Genomic DNA, 13,031 nt, shown 5'->3' with positions numbered 1-13,031 from the left:
GGGGCTTCTGCTAAGGATGGATGGGCTGAGGTTATTGGATGAGATTGGGCCCGGGTTTGGTGGAATGAAAACATGGAGGGTTGTATGTGTTTGGTGAGATGGATTTGGGCCCAAAATAGATGAAAAGGAGTTGAGGCCAGAATTAGAAGAAGCAGAGTAGGGAAATGAACTTTCATTGAAGAGCACATCACGGGATATGTACAACCAATTAGAGGGAAGATGTAAACATTTATATCCTTTGTGTATAGGACTGTATCCAAGAAAGAGGCACGACAGAGAATGAAGATGAATTTTATGAGTATTGTAGGGCCGAAGGTTGGGCCAACATTTGAAACCAAAGACCTTCAGAAATAAGTAGTCTAGTTCATTTTTAAAAAGAAGAAGATGTGGTGATTTGTTATGAAGAGAAGGGGAAAAAGAAGATTAATGAGATAAGTTGTAGTATGAAAAGCATCAGACCAAAATTTATATGGAAGTGAAGTCGTTGCTAAGAGAGCGAGACCGGTTTCAACGATATGGCGATGCTTTCTCTCTACAACACCATTTTGTTGATGTGTGTGAGGACACGACAGTCGATGTGTAATACCTTGATTTTTTAGGAGATTGGTTAGGGGTCGAAATTCTCCGATCCAATTACTTTGAACAATTTTAATTTTGGCATCAAATAGTCGTTCAACATTTTTTTAAAAAATGACAAAGGTTGATGTGGCATCATCCTTAGAGGCAAGCAGATAAAACCAGGTATATTGACTATAATCATCAACAAATGAAATGTAGTATCGAAAACCATCATGTGAAATATAAGGTGAGGGTCCCAAACATCAACAAATATTAAGTGTAAAGGTCTTGTGGACCGAGTACCATTAAGCTTAAAAGGTAGTTGTCTACATTTAGCAAGTGGACAAATAAAACAGAAAAAGGAAGATTCAGTAGGAAGAAATGGTAAACATTTGTTGCGAAGAATGGAAGACACAAGCTGAAGTGATGGATGGCCAAGTCTATGGTGCCATTGAGCAATTGATGTTCTTTCACCAACAAGAGCAGCAAGGGACGAGTTGTTGGAGATTGGAGGAGGAAATAAGTAAAGTCCATTATGTGTTGGTCCCTTGAGTAGAAGTGACCCGATTTGTTTGTCCTTCACAGAAAAATAGGAATCATGAAACTCAAAATAAACACCATTATCTCGACAAAAATGATAGATAGAGACTAAATTTTTTGTGATTTGAGGAACATGTAATAAATTGTGAAAAACAAAATTTGAAGAGGAGGATGATAGCCGAGAATCACCAATGTGAGTTATAGGAATATTATTACCATCACCAACCATTATCTGCTCAGGGCCATTATATGGTTTATATGAGAGATTAAGATTTTGAATATCAGAAGTTATGTGATTTGTTGCAGCTGAGTCAAGGTACCATTGAGAGTTGGAGAAGGACTGAGAGGTAATATAGTGAGCCGAAGGAGATTTTGGAGTATTGTACTGGTAGGCTTGATCAAAGCGGTAATAGTATGGGAGAGCAACATGGCCTACACGATTGCATACCTGACAGGTTGGTTTGTTGAGATTTTGGGAAGATGGAAAAAAAGGAGGAGGTGTTAGACCACCACGATTACTGCCACCACGAGAAGAGTTTCAACCACCACGAAAACCAGTCCTGCCACCACTAGAAAAAGAAGAGGTAGTGATGTTAGCAGATGGGGTTGGTAGAAGACCTTGTTGAGTTGTGTTGAGAGAAACACGACTTTCAAAGGTTAGAAGCAGATTAAGGCCTCGTTTGCTTTCAGGGATGAAACTAAAAACTCTGAAAACTTCTCTAAGTTTTGTACGGTAAGAATATTTCTGAAAACAAACACTAATTTTTTATCTCATCTTATCTCATCCCTCATTAATTTATTACTGTTTATGAAATGTACTGTACCCAAAAAAAGCTGTCTGACCGGTTGTTGTTTTGTACAGTTATAAAAAAAGCTGATTTGACTCTTTGTCCTTTTGTTATCATTGTTCTGTACGGTTAAAATACAAAAGCATCTAGGAAAATGCTGGGAAAAAGTTTTTTCATTTGTTGTTATTGTTAATGCACGACCTTCAATCATTTTGGCACTATTTTATTATAAAAAATAATATATAATTAGTTATGGGTTCCACCACTATAAATACTTAAAAAAAAAAAAATTAATCTCGTCTCATCTCTATAAACAAACACAATTTTATCTTATCTCATCTATACTCAACATATCTCAATACTATTCACACATTTCAAAAAATCTTATCTCATCTCATTTCATCTTTGAAAACAAACGAGGCCTAAACTACTTGACTGAGTTGATGGGGGTAGATGAGTAGAGACTGAGGTAACAAAGTACTCGAAATCAGAGGTGAGACCATTTAGAAGGTAAGAGATAACTTTAGAGTCACAGAGTGGTTCTCCGGCAACAATCATAGTATCAGAAAGAAGACGAACTTTTCTGTAGTAGTCAGTCACAGAGAGGGACCATTTTTTGAGATTTGTGAGTTGGTGGTGAATTTGAAAGATTCTGGCTTGAGATTGAGAAGTAAACATGGTTTCGAGCGAAACCTAGAGTTCTCGAGAGGTACGAAATGATATTGCTTGGGTAAGAATGGATTCAGTAAGGGATGAAAGCAGTGCACTAAGAAGTAGTTGATCGGTTCGTCTCCATTGAAGATAAGCAGGGTTAGGCGTACGAGCAGGGGAAATGGATGGAGAAGGTGAAGCAGGTGGAAGAATCGGGAGAGCAGGTGGAGATGAACCATCGATAAAGTGTAAAAATCTTGACCGTGAAGATAGGGGATGGTCTGAGCACGTCAGAGAAGGTAGTTATCTGAGCTGAGTTTGATGGAGACAATATGGAAGAAATTATTTGGAAGCTGGAAATTGGGATGAGGAGGACCATCTTTGCCTGAAGAACCAGTGGTAGTCATGGTGAGAAGAAGGAGATGGAAGAAGAGAAAAAAAAAAAAAGGAAGAAGAGGGATGTTAGTCACTTGGTGGCTCTTGATACCATAATAGAGTTTAAGATGAATGAATATTCTGAATTCTCATTCAATAAACAGTGTATACAAGGTGCCTTTTTATAGCAATACAAGAGGAAATATTCTGCATGGACATTACAACAAATATAGTACTTGCTTTGCCAAAATACACGGTATTGTGTAGAGTTTGTTAGAAACCTCTGCTAGTACAATTACAGTAGTGTCTAGAGGACACTAAACAAACTATCTATGTAATTCCAGAAGCCTCTAGAGCTATAACTGATGTGTGTGGGTCTTGCTTTGTCACTTGTGATTTGGAGTCCAACGTGGAAGGCTCAATATCTATACACAAAATATAATAACTCTTTAAAAAAATATTACTATTTATCTTATTTTCAATTCATAATATCCTTATATTTTTATTATTTTCACTATATATATATTATAAGTATGAAATTAAATTATACTATAAAAGAAAAATAGATACCATATTAAATACCTGCATATTACGCTGTCTCTCAAATTGGGTGAATGTTGTTGTACTGAAAATCAGACCAATGAATTGTCACACTATCTGCACAATCTACCTACCACTTCAGAGATTTTTATTGTGGGCGTCGACAATGGGTAAGAGATCAAGTATTGCCTTTTTTCTTTTTCTCTCTCTCTCTGTTCCTATCAATGAATACAAGAAGAAGAGGAGAGTATTGAATATTGCTGTTTTGATGTTTATTGGATCCACATATTTTGTTTATATCTCTAGGTTATAAAATTATTTAAATCAGATAATTGTAAAAAAAATAAAAAAAACTTATCCCTATTTAGATGATTGATGCTTCCACTCAAAATTTCTAGCAGATTGAAGATTTTTGCCTCGAGGTCTATTTAGATGATTTATGCTTCCACTCATAATCGTAGGCATATGTATGGGTAGAATAAGGCTCTAGAGGCCTAAAATAAAGCTAACAGATAAAATCAATAAGAGATAGAACAAGTTGACTCAGATTCATAAAATGAAAGAGACACAGACTCCTAGAAGAAAAATAATTCACAAAGCAAGTTAGACTCAATCACTTCAAGAAAATAGATCTCTATATAAGAAGGAGATCTTTTACAAATCTAAAGAACTCTCGACAAGCTCTCTATACAAAATATCTCCACAGAAGTTCCATACGCTAAACTCTAACACACATAGCGACTCCAAAGGATCTTTTCTAAATTTATCCATTATATTGAGAGATATGTGAGGCCATAAGAGATTGTAAAATTACTAATTATAGTAGTTTCGCCCCTAAACAACTCGTGATCGTTGGCTTTTATGCTGAACCACAGAAATCTTTGTGTCTTTTTATATTTATATTTATTTGCTTATTTATCACGTATTTTATGAATGAACACAAAAAATACCGTATCGAATCCCAAATCATCATTATGTGCCGTGGATAATTCTTTCCTCCATTCCGATTTGTTGTGCAAATTAAGGCACTAACAAAATGATTTGTTAGAAATATTTTCAAAATATATATATTATATTTATTATTTATAATATTTTGGAGATTTATTTTAGAAGTTATGAATTATTTTGGAAATAAAGAAATTAAGGAAAGTTTATAAGCTATTGCTTATGTTTATAATAATGTGGGTCCTTTGTTGTGGTTGTAGTTGTCAAGTGGCTTAGTAGTATTGACTACCCCTATCTACCAAGATAGAGGTTTGAACCACATCTATTGAAAGGGAGTTTTAATTATTTTGTAGAGAGGATGGCCTCTACTACGGGTCTGGGACTGTGCGGCCCAGCCAGCAAGAGGGTGCCCAGCCCAGTCAGCCCAAGGCACAGTGAAAATGTGGTTTGCAATTGAAATGAAAAACCGCACCTGTTGGGTTTCAAACCGAGATGGTTGGTAGGGAAGCAGCATGACCATTGGGAACATTCGTAATGTATCTTGAAGTAAACTTTTCTCTCACTATCTTTTGTATTGCAGCCCCTCTGTACCAACATGATTACCATTCAACAATACAAAGATGCATTTTTGGATCCATTCAAGAAAGTTCTATAAATCCTTGTAAAGATTTCAAAACCAGCAAGGTTTTAAAGATTGGCAAGCAACATAATCCTCTTACTCTTAAACACATAATGTGTACTGTAATAAGATAGTCGAGAGACCCTTCCTCTTCTATAAGAAATAGTCTACCACCCAAGCAGCAAATGCCAAGAATAATTCATCATGATTTATTATAATTAACGTGCTGTGCTGCCTTTGAATAGGCTACATACCCATTATGAAATCATTGTAGAAATTGAACTCACCCGACCCAAAAGACACCTATTTCTAAACAAACATTCATTCCAACTCCTAGTAGACACCAAACACGCTCGTGCAATCCTTAAACTAATCTTCACGTATATGCCCAAGATTAATGTCGCAGCAAGCTGCTATTCCCTCGTCAACTCATGCAAACCACGTCAAACCTTGTGCACATAATACAGTCAGAGTGAAGCAACGATATATTCTTCAATGAGGCATCCAACTATATATGGGGCTATGGCATAATGCCATCTGTAGGAAAACACTATGAATTATCACAATGCTGGGAGTCAAAACTCCCAAATAGGCAACACGAACATCACAACAAGAAAAGAATTGTGGAAGATCTTGCTATTTATTTAGCATCATAAGATGAATTTTTCTGAACTATCAGCAACAAATTACCAACAAGCGTTTGCCGCTGTTGTGAGAGTGGATGCCATTTTCTGGGAAAGGAAACATCTAAATTTATTCATGAGAAATTTTGTAAAGCAATAGATAACATGCATATCAGAATTTTCAGAGATGACAGAGATCAGAGCCTCTAAGTACTCCATCCAGTAAACGCTCTCGAGAAGCGCTGGTTGGTGACAGACTGTGCAGTTGGGTCGGATCCTCCATCATCACGCTTCTTCTCAAAACAGTATACAGGGGCTTGCCACCGAGCATCCTCGAGCACCGCTCCCACTTCAAACGTCATGACATGTGCATTCCTCCCTGCACAACATCTTGCAATTCATGTCAGAGACAAATTCCAATTCCGAACAATCTGTTATATAGAAAGGGCAGACCTTTTCAGCAGCATCTTGTGCATTAAAAGAATTACCGAACAGCAGAGCAAATGAAAGATGAATTATATATAAATACGCACCAGTGTAAAACTCCCAATGAACAGGTCTCTTAGTGATAACATCCTCGTAGTACCAAATGAAGTCGACCTTCTCCCAAACGTTGCAGAGGAAGCCGTCGATGCGGTGCTGACCCAGGTACTTGGCACCATCGAGCCAATTTGGGCGAAGAATGCCCACCTCAATCTGCGAGGTCCTGCACTCTTTGTTGGAATCCAATGTGTAGAAGAAGGAAGTCCCGTTGTTCCACTCGAGGTCATAAAGGAGCTTACCTAGCTGGTCCTGGATGATGTTGAAGTTTCGGCCCTTGGGCCAGTCGTACCAGAGATCGATTATCTGTAGGGATCCGCTGTAGTTCATGACGAGTATGGAGTGGAATTGGTGGGGCCATGGGGCTGGTGTTGGGTCTTCCTCTCTGGATTTGCAGAGAGAAATGGTAAAGAAGAAGAGCAGGAGAAAGATGGATATGGTGATGGGTTTGTGCGCCGACGCCATTGTCTAGCACCTAAGAGTGGGAGAGTATCAGAGAGAAGGACGCGTGGTTGGTACGTGGATTTCTTTTCAATATCTAATTGCGTCTGTTACTTGAAGTGGTGAAGGACCAACGAGAATATGCCCCGCGTGGCATTCCTGATAGTACCCATGACCGTTCAATTTTCAAGCTCCAGTGTCATCCACCGGCCAGAAATTTAGCAATACTCCTCATTATATATATATTTATTTATTTTTTAGCTCTTCAAAATTGTTTTTTAAAAGCAATTTAAAGGTGTGCCTACTGAAATAAGTGTTAGATATAACCTGTTACAAAAACTGATTTTTAACCCGTTTATTTGGGAATCACAAACACAATCTAAGTTGATAGAAAAGATATAGCATGTCAAATTAAAATAAATTAAAACGATAATTAATAATTTTATAATTAAAAGAATAATAATTAAGAAGATAACGAGTATCGCTTCTAATAAAATTAACAAGCCCATGTAATACGAGATCGAACCCGGTCTCACGTTTGGTTCAACGGCGTTACGGCCTATAGGCACAGTCTAACTTATTCCATGCATATTTTCAATTTTTCGGTGGTACGAGTCAAGAGAAAAAAATAGGCCCATTGGGCTTTCAAGTAAGGCCGGATAAGCATGAAATCCCAAAGGCCGAAGCTCGGCCTAGCGAATAGCCGAGGAACTCGCAGCACAATGGACTAGTTCTCATCAGCGGGGTAGTGCATGGAACCTGTCCTCGTGGTGTGCGTGCGTGTGCGCGAGCGCGATTGCCCCTCAATGCCGTAGTTTTCGCTATAATCCAACACCAAGTAGTATACCCATCCATGCTCGACATATTCCCACAAATTAAGGAAAGACGACTTGCATGGTTTCGTAACCGCATGTATGTCCGATGCTTATAACTAGCACACGAAAAAGCAACAAATCTATAATTATGTCTCTTTTTATGATCTTGTAATCAAGACAACCAAATCGATCCTATCCATAGGCTATGCTTGAACTATCTTGATATGGATGCAGTTGATCTTAATTTGTGTAAAATTGTATTTCAATACGTTTTTTTTCATCCTTCGCATGCATTAAGAACTCTTTTATGATGCTTGGATTAATCCAGATGGAAAATGGTGCTACATGTCATTAGTCAAGTTCAACACATACGTATACCAGCTAAAAGATCCGCTCCCTCCTTTATTTCAAATCTATTATCGGTAGTTTCTCCATTGAAATTTTGAAACTCCGAGGCTGCAGGCTGGTTGTGCTGGCTTTCTGAGAGACCACCTTGGATAGTTTATCGATCATTGATTATTCTCCTTGTTTTTAGGCAATGGGTCTAATACTTTTATGGAATTGTCAGCTTTACAGCGGACCCACGTATTTTGTTTGATGTTTAATATTCCCTATGTAACCATGATGCAGTTTTGATACTTCATTGGTTTTATGCCCATTTATGTACAACATGTTTTAGGGAACTTAGTGACATATATACAATTTAGCTAACTATGGAGCTTCAGAGTTTCTGGTTTTTTTCGTTTATTTTAACTTCATTCGCAGGCTTGTGGTGATTTCCATACACATTTTCTTGGTCTTTTTTTTTTTTTTTTTGTTGGTTTACCCAAATCAGAACTAAGAAATAATTTTAACAGTTTTTAAGGTTTTAGTAGTTTATTTTCCTTAATTGTTTACCATAATGTCAATTCTATAGTCTTTGCTAGGATTTGCTTAGGGTGGGATACTAACGTAGCTCCCATGCAATCTGGAGGACGGGAGGAGCATGAGCGACCCACCCTCGTACTAGTCCTTTCTCTTTCACAACATAGCACAGGGACATGGCCTTATCCTGAAGAAAGCAACCGTCCAGGAAAAGTCCCATTCTCCATTCTATTTTGCATGCTGCAGTGTAAGGAATGGGTGGGGTAACAGGATTATAGAAAGGGAGCACAACCATAGCAAACATATGTAATCTCTCTTCACTAAATAAAAGAAAGTCCATTTTTTCTGGATGAAAAATATTTTAACCACAAAGTGATTGTATAAAAATAAATTTATAAACTGATGTGATTTGAAGTGGTATGTCAAATTGTAAAGTTATTTTTATTATAAAGTAAATCTAACATATTCTATGAAGTCAATCAATTTGTGAATTTATTTTGTGTAATTTTTTTATATCTGCATCAGTTTTCAAAAGCTGGGAGAAAAAAATGTTAAATTAGTAGGTGGAGCCATATATTTGCTGCATAATGAAAGGTGGAGCCAGCAAATGAGGAGTGTCCAACGCCAACCCTTCTGAAGATTGGGTAGAAGTGGAGGTTGTCAAGGCCACATGCATGTTTCCCCATTAATGCATGGGACAAAGCCAGAGGACTTGGCTAATTTAGTCCGTAGAACTCAATTATAGTTTTCTTCCCCTTTGTTGTTCAGGTTTTTATGTCTCCTTGGATTGCTCTCATTGTCCCCCTTTCCATAGATTTCCGCCATTTACCTATTGTCGTGGCTGCATTTTAGCCTTTGCCTGCTTTGCTACAAAAAGGGTTCCTTTTGAAACTGTAGAAGATCTTGGCGTCACTCTAATTTATTGCGCTCGTGCCACACCTCTGCTGCCACTGATTCTATTAATGACAACCACCAGAGTTGGCAAATGTAGGTCTTTTCTACTGTCAAAAGGAAATGAATGCTATGGATGTCCACCAATCTTAATTAGCATGCTTAATTACCGCATGCATGGCACGGCCTGGGAAGTGGGAAGCGAGAACACCACGATTGAGTTCCCACGGATATCTGGTTCATATCTAACTAATTTCATGAATATGCCCTGCATCACCTTCAGATTCACTATCTACAGTTTTCCAAAAACAATCTTTTTACTGCCTCATTCCCAAAAGTCATAGACCCTCTATCCTTTTATTTGTCATCCCAAGTTACATATTCTGATACAATGTATTTTAAGTGGTTGTTTATTTAAGTAAAAAAATAAATCAAATCACTTTTTTTTTTTTTTAAGAAATGATAGTACTCCAATTTTATTAATAGCCATCAGTTGTGACGGAGGAAAGCCGTGATTACATTGAGACTCCTGGGTTATACAATAGATAAAAAAATAAAAATAAACAATAAAAGAACCCAGGATACAAAAAACCGACTAACCATCCCTCATAAAACACTTTTGTTCTGAGAATACAAGCGTAAACCAAGCCAAAAACAACCTTGAGGAAATAAAATAAAAATAAAACCTGCACCTGCAACAGAGAACGCACATAGAAATAATGATATGAAATAAAATAACCAAAAAACAAACTTACTAAGGACAGACCTACGAAATGAGTAGACGTGGAAGACCAATCTTATCTAAACGAAGAAGACTTCTTAACTGATTAGGCAGTGAATCATCACTGACCAAATTCATATTTAATCCCCTAGCACCCCGCTTAATAAGGAAATCAGTTACTGTACTATCTTCTCAAAAAATATGGCGAACACGATACTCTATACACTATGCCAAATTATGCCAAATTATGATTGTAAATGGTAAAAGTTAGGATGAAAAGTAGTATTATTCTACTTTAGATCTCCTTTAATTCCACTGGTATCAAAGATATACATTCTTGTCATAATTTACTAGAAAACGATAGTGTTTGATAGTGATAGTGAAATGACACTTCAAGCACATTTCTTCTTTGGCAATCAGATACAATGAATGGAAAACGCCATCTTGGACTTGGCCTCCTCTCAAAATGACCACTTTGAAGCACCAAGATTGGCTTTGCGGTCATTGATTCAAATTTCGCCAACGCAACCAAACATGTTTGAAACTTTGATCACTCTTCCCGGGTGACTTGGCGTCAATCTCTTTATCGTAGCGGAAGGGTTCATAATGCATCATAATGAAAGAAATTACAATCCAAAAATGACCTAGTTTTGGAGAACAAGCTAGGGTGTTCTGCTGTTTCACACATTGAGAGAGAGCTGTCTTGTAGGATAAATAACTTCCATTGACATCATGCTTTCACCTTTAAGGAGAAAAACATGGAACAAGACGAATTTCTATAGAAAAATTTCAAAGGATTCCGAGCACCAGTGTCGGAAAACGAAACCCCACAATAGACTTACACGACTACCATTTCATTGTCATTTTTTAAGCCAACATCCTAAATGGCTCCCAAAATGGCACTGTCTTACTGAAAAACCTTCCCATCACCCTTGCGTCCAGTATCTCAATGGCTTCGTCTGATTTAATGCACCGGGGCGTCTTGTATTGGTTAACAGAAGACCCTTGAAACACACAAAAATCCATGAGCGCATCAAATGTCCCATGCTTCACCACCCTTATCTCTAGAGGTCCAATCGAGTTGTCCTTTTTCCTGCATCTCCTATACACAGAATCCAGTGAATCTTCCACTATGGAGCAGCATCGTTCCATTACAGAATGATCAAGCTCTGGCAAATCATTATTTCCTTTCATTTTAAGCTCCCAATATAATACATAATGACCTGGGATTGATGAAGTGTCAGCATAGCTAGTGTACTCAGTCAGGAGAAAGCCAAGCGGCTCGAGCAGGCGGCATTTTGCTTGTGTCACTGCATTTAACAAGTCTTCTTCATTTGTTTTGTCTGTGTCTATGCTCAAAACTACATTTCGGCGATGCACAAACCGGAACTGGGAGCGTTGTTGTGGAAACCAGTAACCCTGAGAATGTCTCCAACTCTGTATCTATACAGGCCTAAAAAGAAAAATGACGCAAGAGATTATCGATCTCAACTCTCAGATTGGACAAGGATAATTCGTTTAAATGGTAAATCTTTTATGATTTTATTCTCACACCCCCCCCACCCCCCCCCCCCCCCCCCCCCCCCCCCCCCCCAACACCCAACCCTTTTTTATGTAGTTGAATCTATGTTTTACCTTTGTCTGAGTTACATGGTCATATTATTTAAGTCTAAAGAAAAGGAAAGCAATGAGGTATGTGGGTCAGATATGGTGATGTAATAACTCACCTGTAAAAGTTGTGACAACAAGTTCGTAATAGTGACCCAGCTTCACGTCCACTAGATCGATTATTTCCATTCTTGACTTTATATTCTCCTCACGAGTGCAATTCTGATAAGAAACACCATTGCATTGGATCTTCTCAGATTCTTCTTCGTGGTTTTTCTCTACCAGTAGGAACTCGAAGTAGGCCATGTTTGGGAGGAGTGTGTAAGAGACATCAGAAGGCTTGCTTAGCGGTTTCAAATTGATTCCGAGGTAGCATTCGGAAGAAGCATACATGGTTGATACTAGAGGGAGTCCACCGCTGTAAAATTCCAGTGTAGGAATGTATTGAGCCATAGACCCTGTAACAATGACTTCAATGTACTTTGTTTTAGGCCAAAGCTTTTTAATTATCCCTTCCCATGATTTGCTGCCACATTCATACTCGATCAAATCAGCCAAATCTAAACAGGGTTTGCTAAGAATAAGGGATACAGCCTTTCTGCAACTGGGATCAGTGATCCAGTCACTGATATGACCAGTTCTAATGTTAGAACACAACTCTATCCAATAATCCTCCAAAAACTTGATAGCCCTTAGAAAAGCAGATGCAAAAACAGCACCAGCCCTTAGAACTTCGTCCCTCTGTACCAAACCGCAAAGTAATTGGCAGTACATGCTCTGCTTGCTGTCTGGACACAAGATAGTCTCGTCCGGGCTGGTGTAAACATTAAACCGATTGAAAGGCCGGTTTATAAAGTATTTGCTCTTGTAATAGCTTGTTAGGACAGGTCTGGCCATCAACCCGGAAGGAGTAAGAATTTCGGGTTTGATAAACAAAAGGTACATTCCTTTTCCTTGATCTAAGCCTTCGACATACCTGAACTTATAATTACACACTTATTTAGTATATAGCCTTGCTTTTACAGTTGTATTTTTTTTTTTTTTTCAAATGCTGAGACATAAAAGAACAACTTTAGGAGAAAATGACTCTCACTTGTTCATCACTGGCACAAGGAGGTTATAGAAGAATGTCTTTCTATCCAAGTCTTCGGCAGTTGAAGGCATCATCTTTGGCTGCCCTCCTGAAGTTCCCGAGCTGCAATGAACGTCGATGCATAACTTTTTAGAGTGAATGGAACGATAAAAGTAATGTAGACAGAAATAAGACTACGAACAATATCTATACCTTGTGAGGAGCTCAGTGATTGGTTGAGCTGAAATTATCTCTGATGGCTCTCCATTGGCAATACGCTCGATGTAAGGCTTGACATCTTCATAATCCACAACAGGAACTTTCTCCTTGAAGATTTCTTATCAGAATGACCATTGAGAAAGCTCCTAAGATATTCTGTGTGAACATTTCGAGTTAGTATCTCCGCTAATACCTGTTGTTGCACTTGATACGCATATGTA

At 38.1% G+C, this 13,031-nt stretch overlaps 2 protein-coding genes across 3 annotated transcripts; both read right to left on the bottom strand.

Moving 5' to 3' along the window:
* Positions 1-5,637: 5,637 nt before the first annotated feature.
* LOC121256085 (uncharacterized protein At4g14100-like) lies at positions 5,638-6,813 on the bottom strand. Of its 2 annotated transcripts, none has more exons than XM_041156711.1 (2): positions 6,173-6,813; positions 5,638-6,018 (listed from the first exon to the last, which is right to left on the bottom strand). In XM_041156711.1, exons 1-2 carry the CDS (start codon positions 6,642-6,644, stop codon positions 5,846-5,848), a joined length of 645 nt encoding a protein of 214 aa, XP_041012645.1. In that variant the 5' UTR covers positions 6,645-6,813; the 3' UTR covers positions 5,638-5,845. The 2 variants fall into 2 exon arrangements, with proteins under 2 accessions (XP_041012645.1, XP_041012646.1); XM_041156712.1 differs by having other exon boundaries at positions 5,931-6,070; positions 6,173-6,716.
* A 3,469-nt stretch (positions 6,814-10,282) lies between these two features.
* Positions 10,283-13,025, bottom strand: LOC121256084 (indole-3-acetic acid-amido synthetase GH3.17-like). The gene is given in 5 exon segments (XM_041156710.1): positions 10,283-11,302; positions 11,305-11,364; positions 11,639-12,495; positions 12,613-12,714; positions 12,805-13,025. Coding segments are annotated over 4 exon segments (1,515 nt in total). The 5' UTR covers positions 12,687-12,714; positions 12,805-13,025; the 3' UTR covers positions 10,283-10,778.
* Between the last annotated feature and the right edge of the window lie 6 nt (positions 13,026-13,031).

Source organism: Juglans microcarpa x Juglans regia, chromosome 3D (genome assembly GCF_004785595.1).
Source record: "Juglans microcarpa x Juglans regia isolate MS1-56 chromosome 3D, Jm3101_v1.0, whole genome shotgun sequence".
Lineage (NCBI taxonomy): Eukaryota > Viridiplantae > Streptophyta > Magnoliopsida > Fagales > Juglandaceae > Juglans > Juglans microcarpa x Juglans regia.
This window is presented reverse-complemented; position numbering and strand designations above follow the sequence as displayed.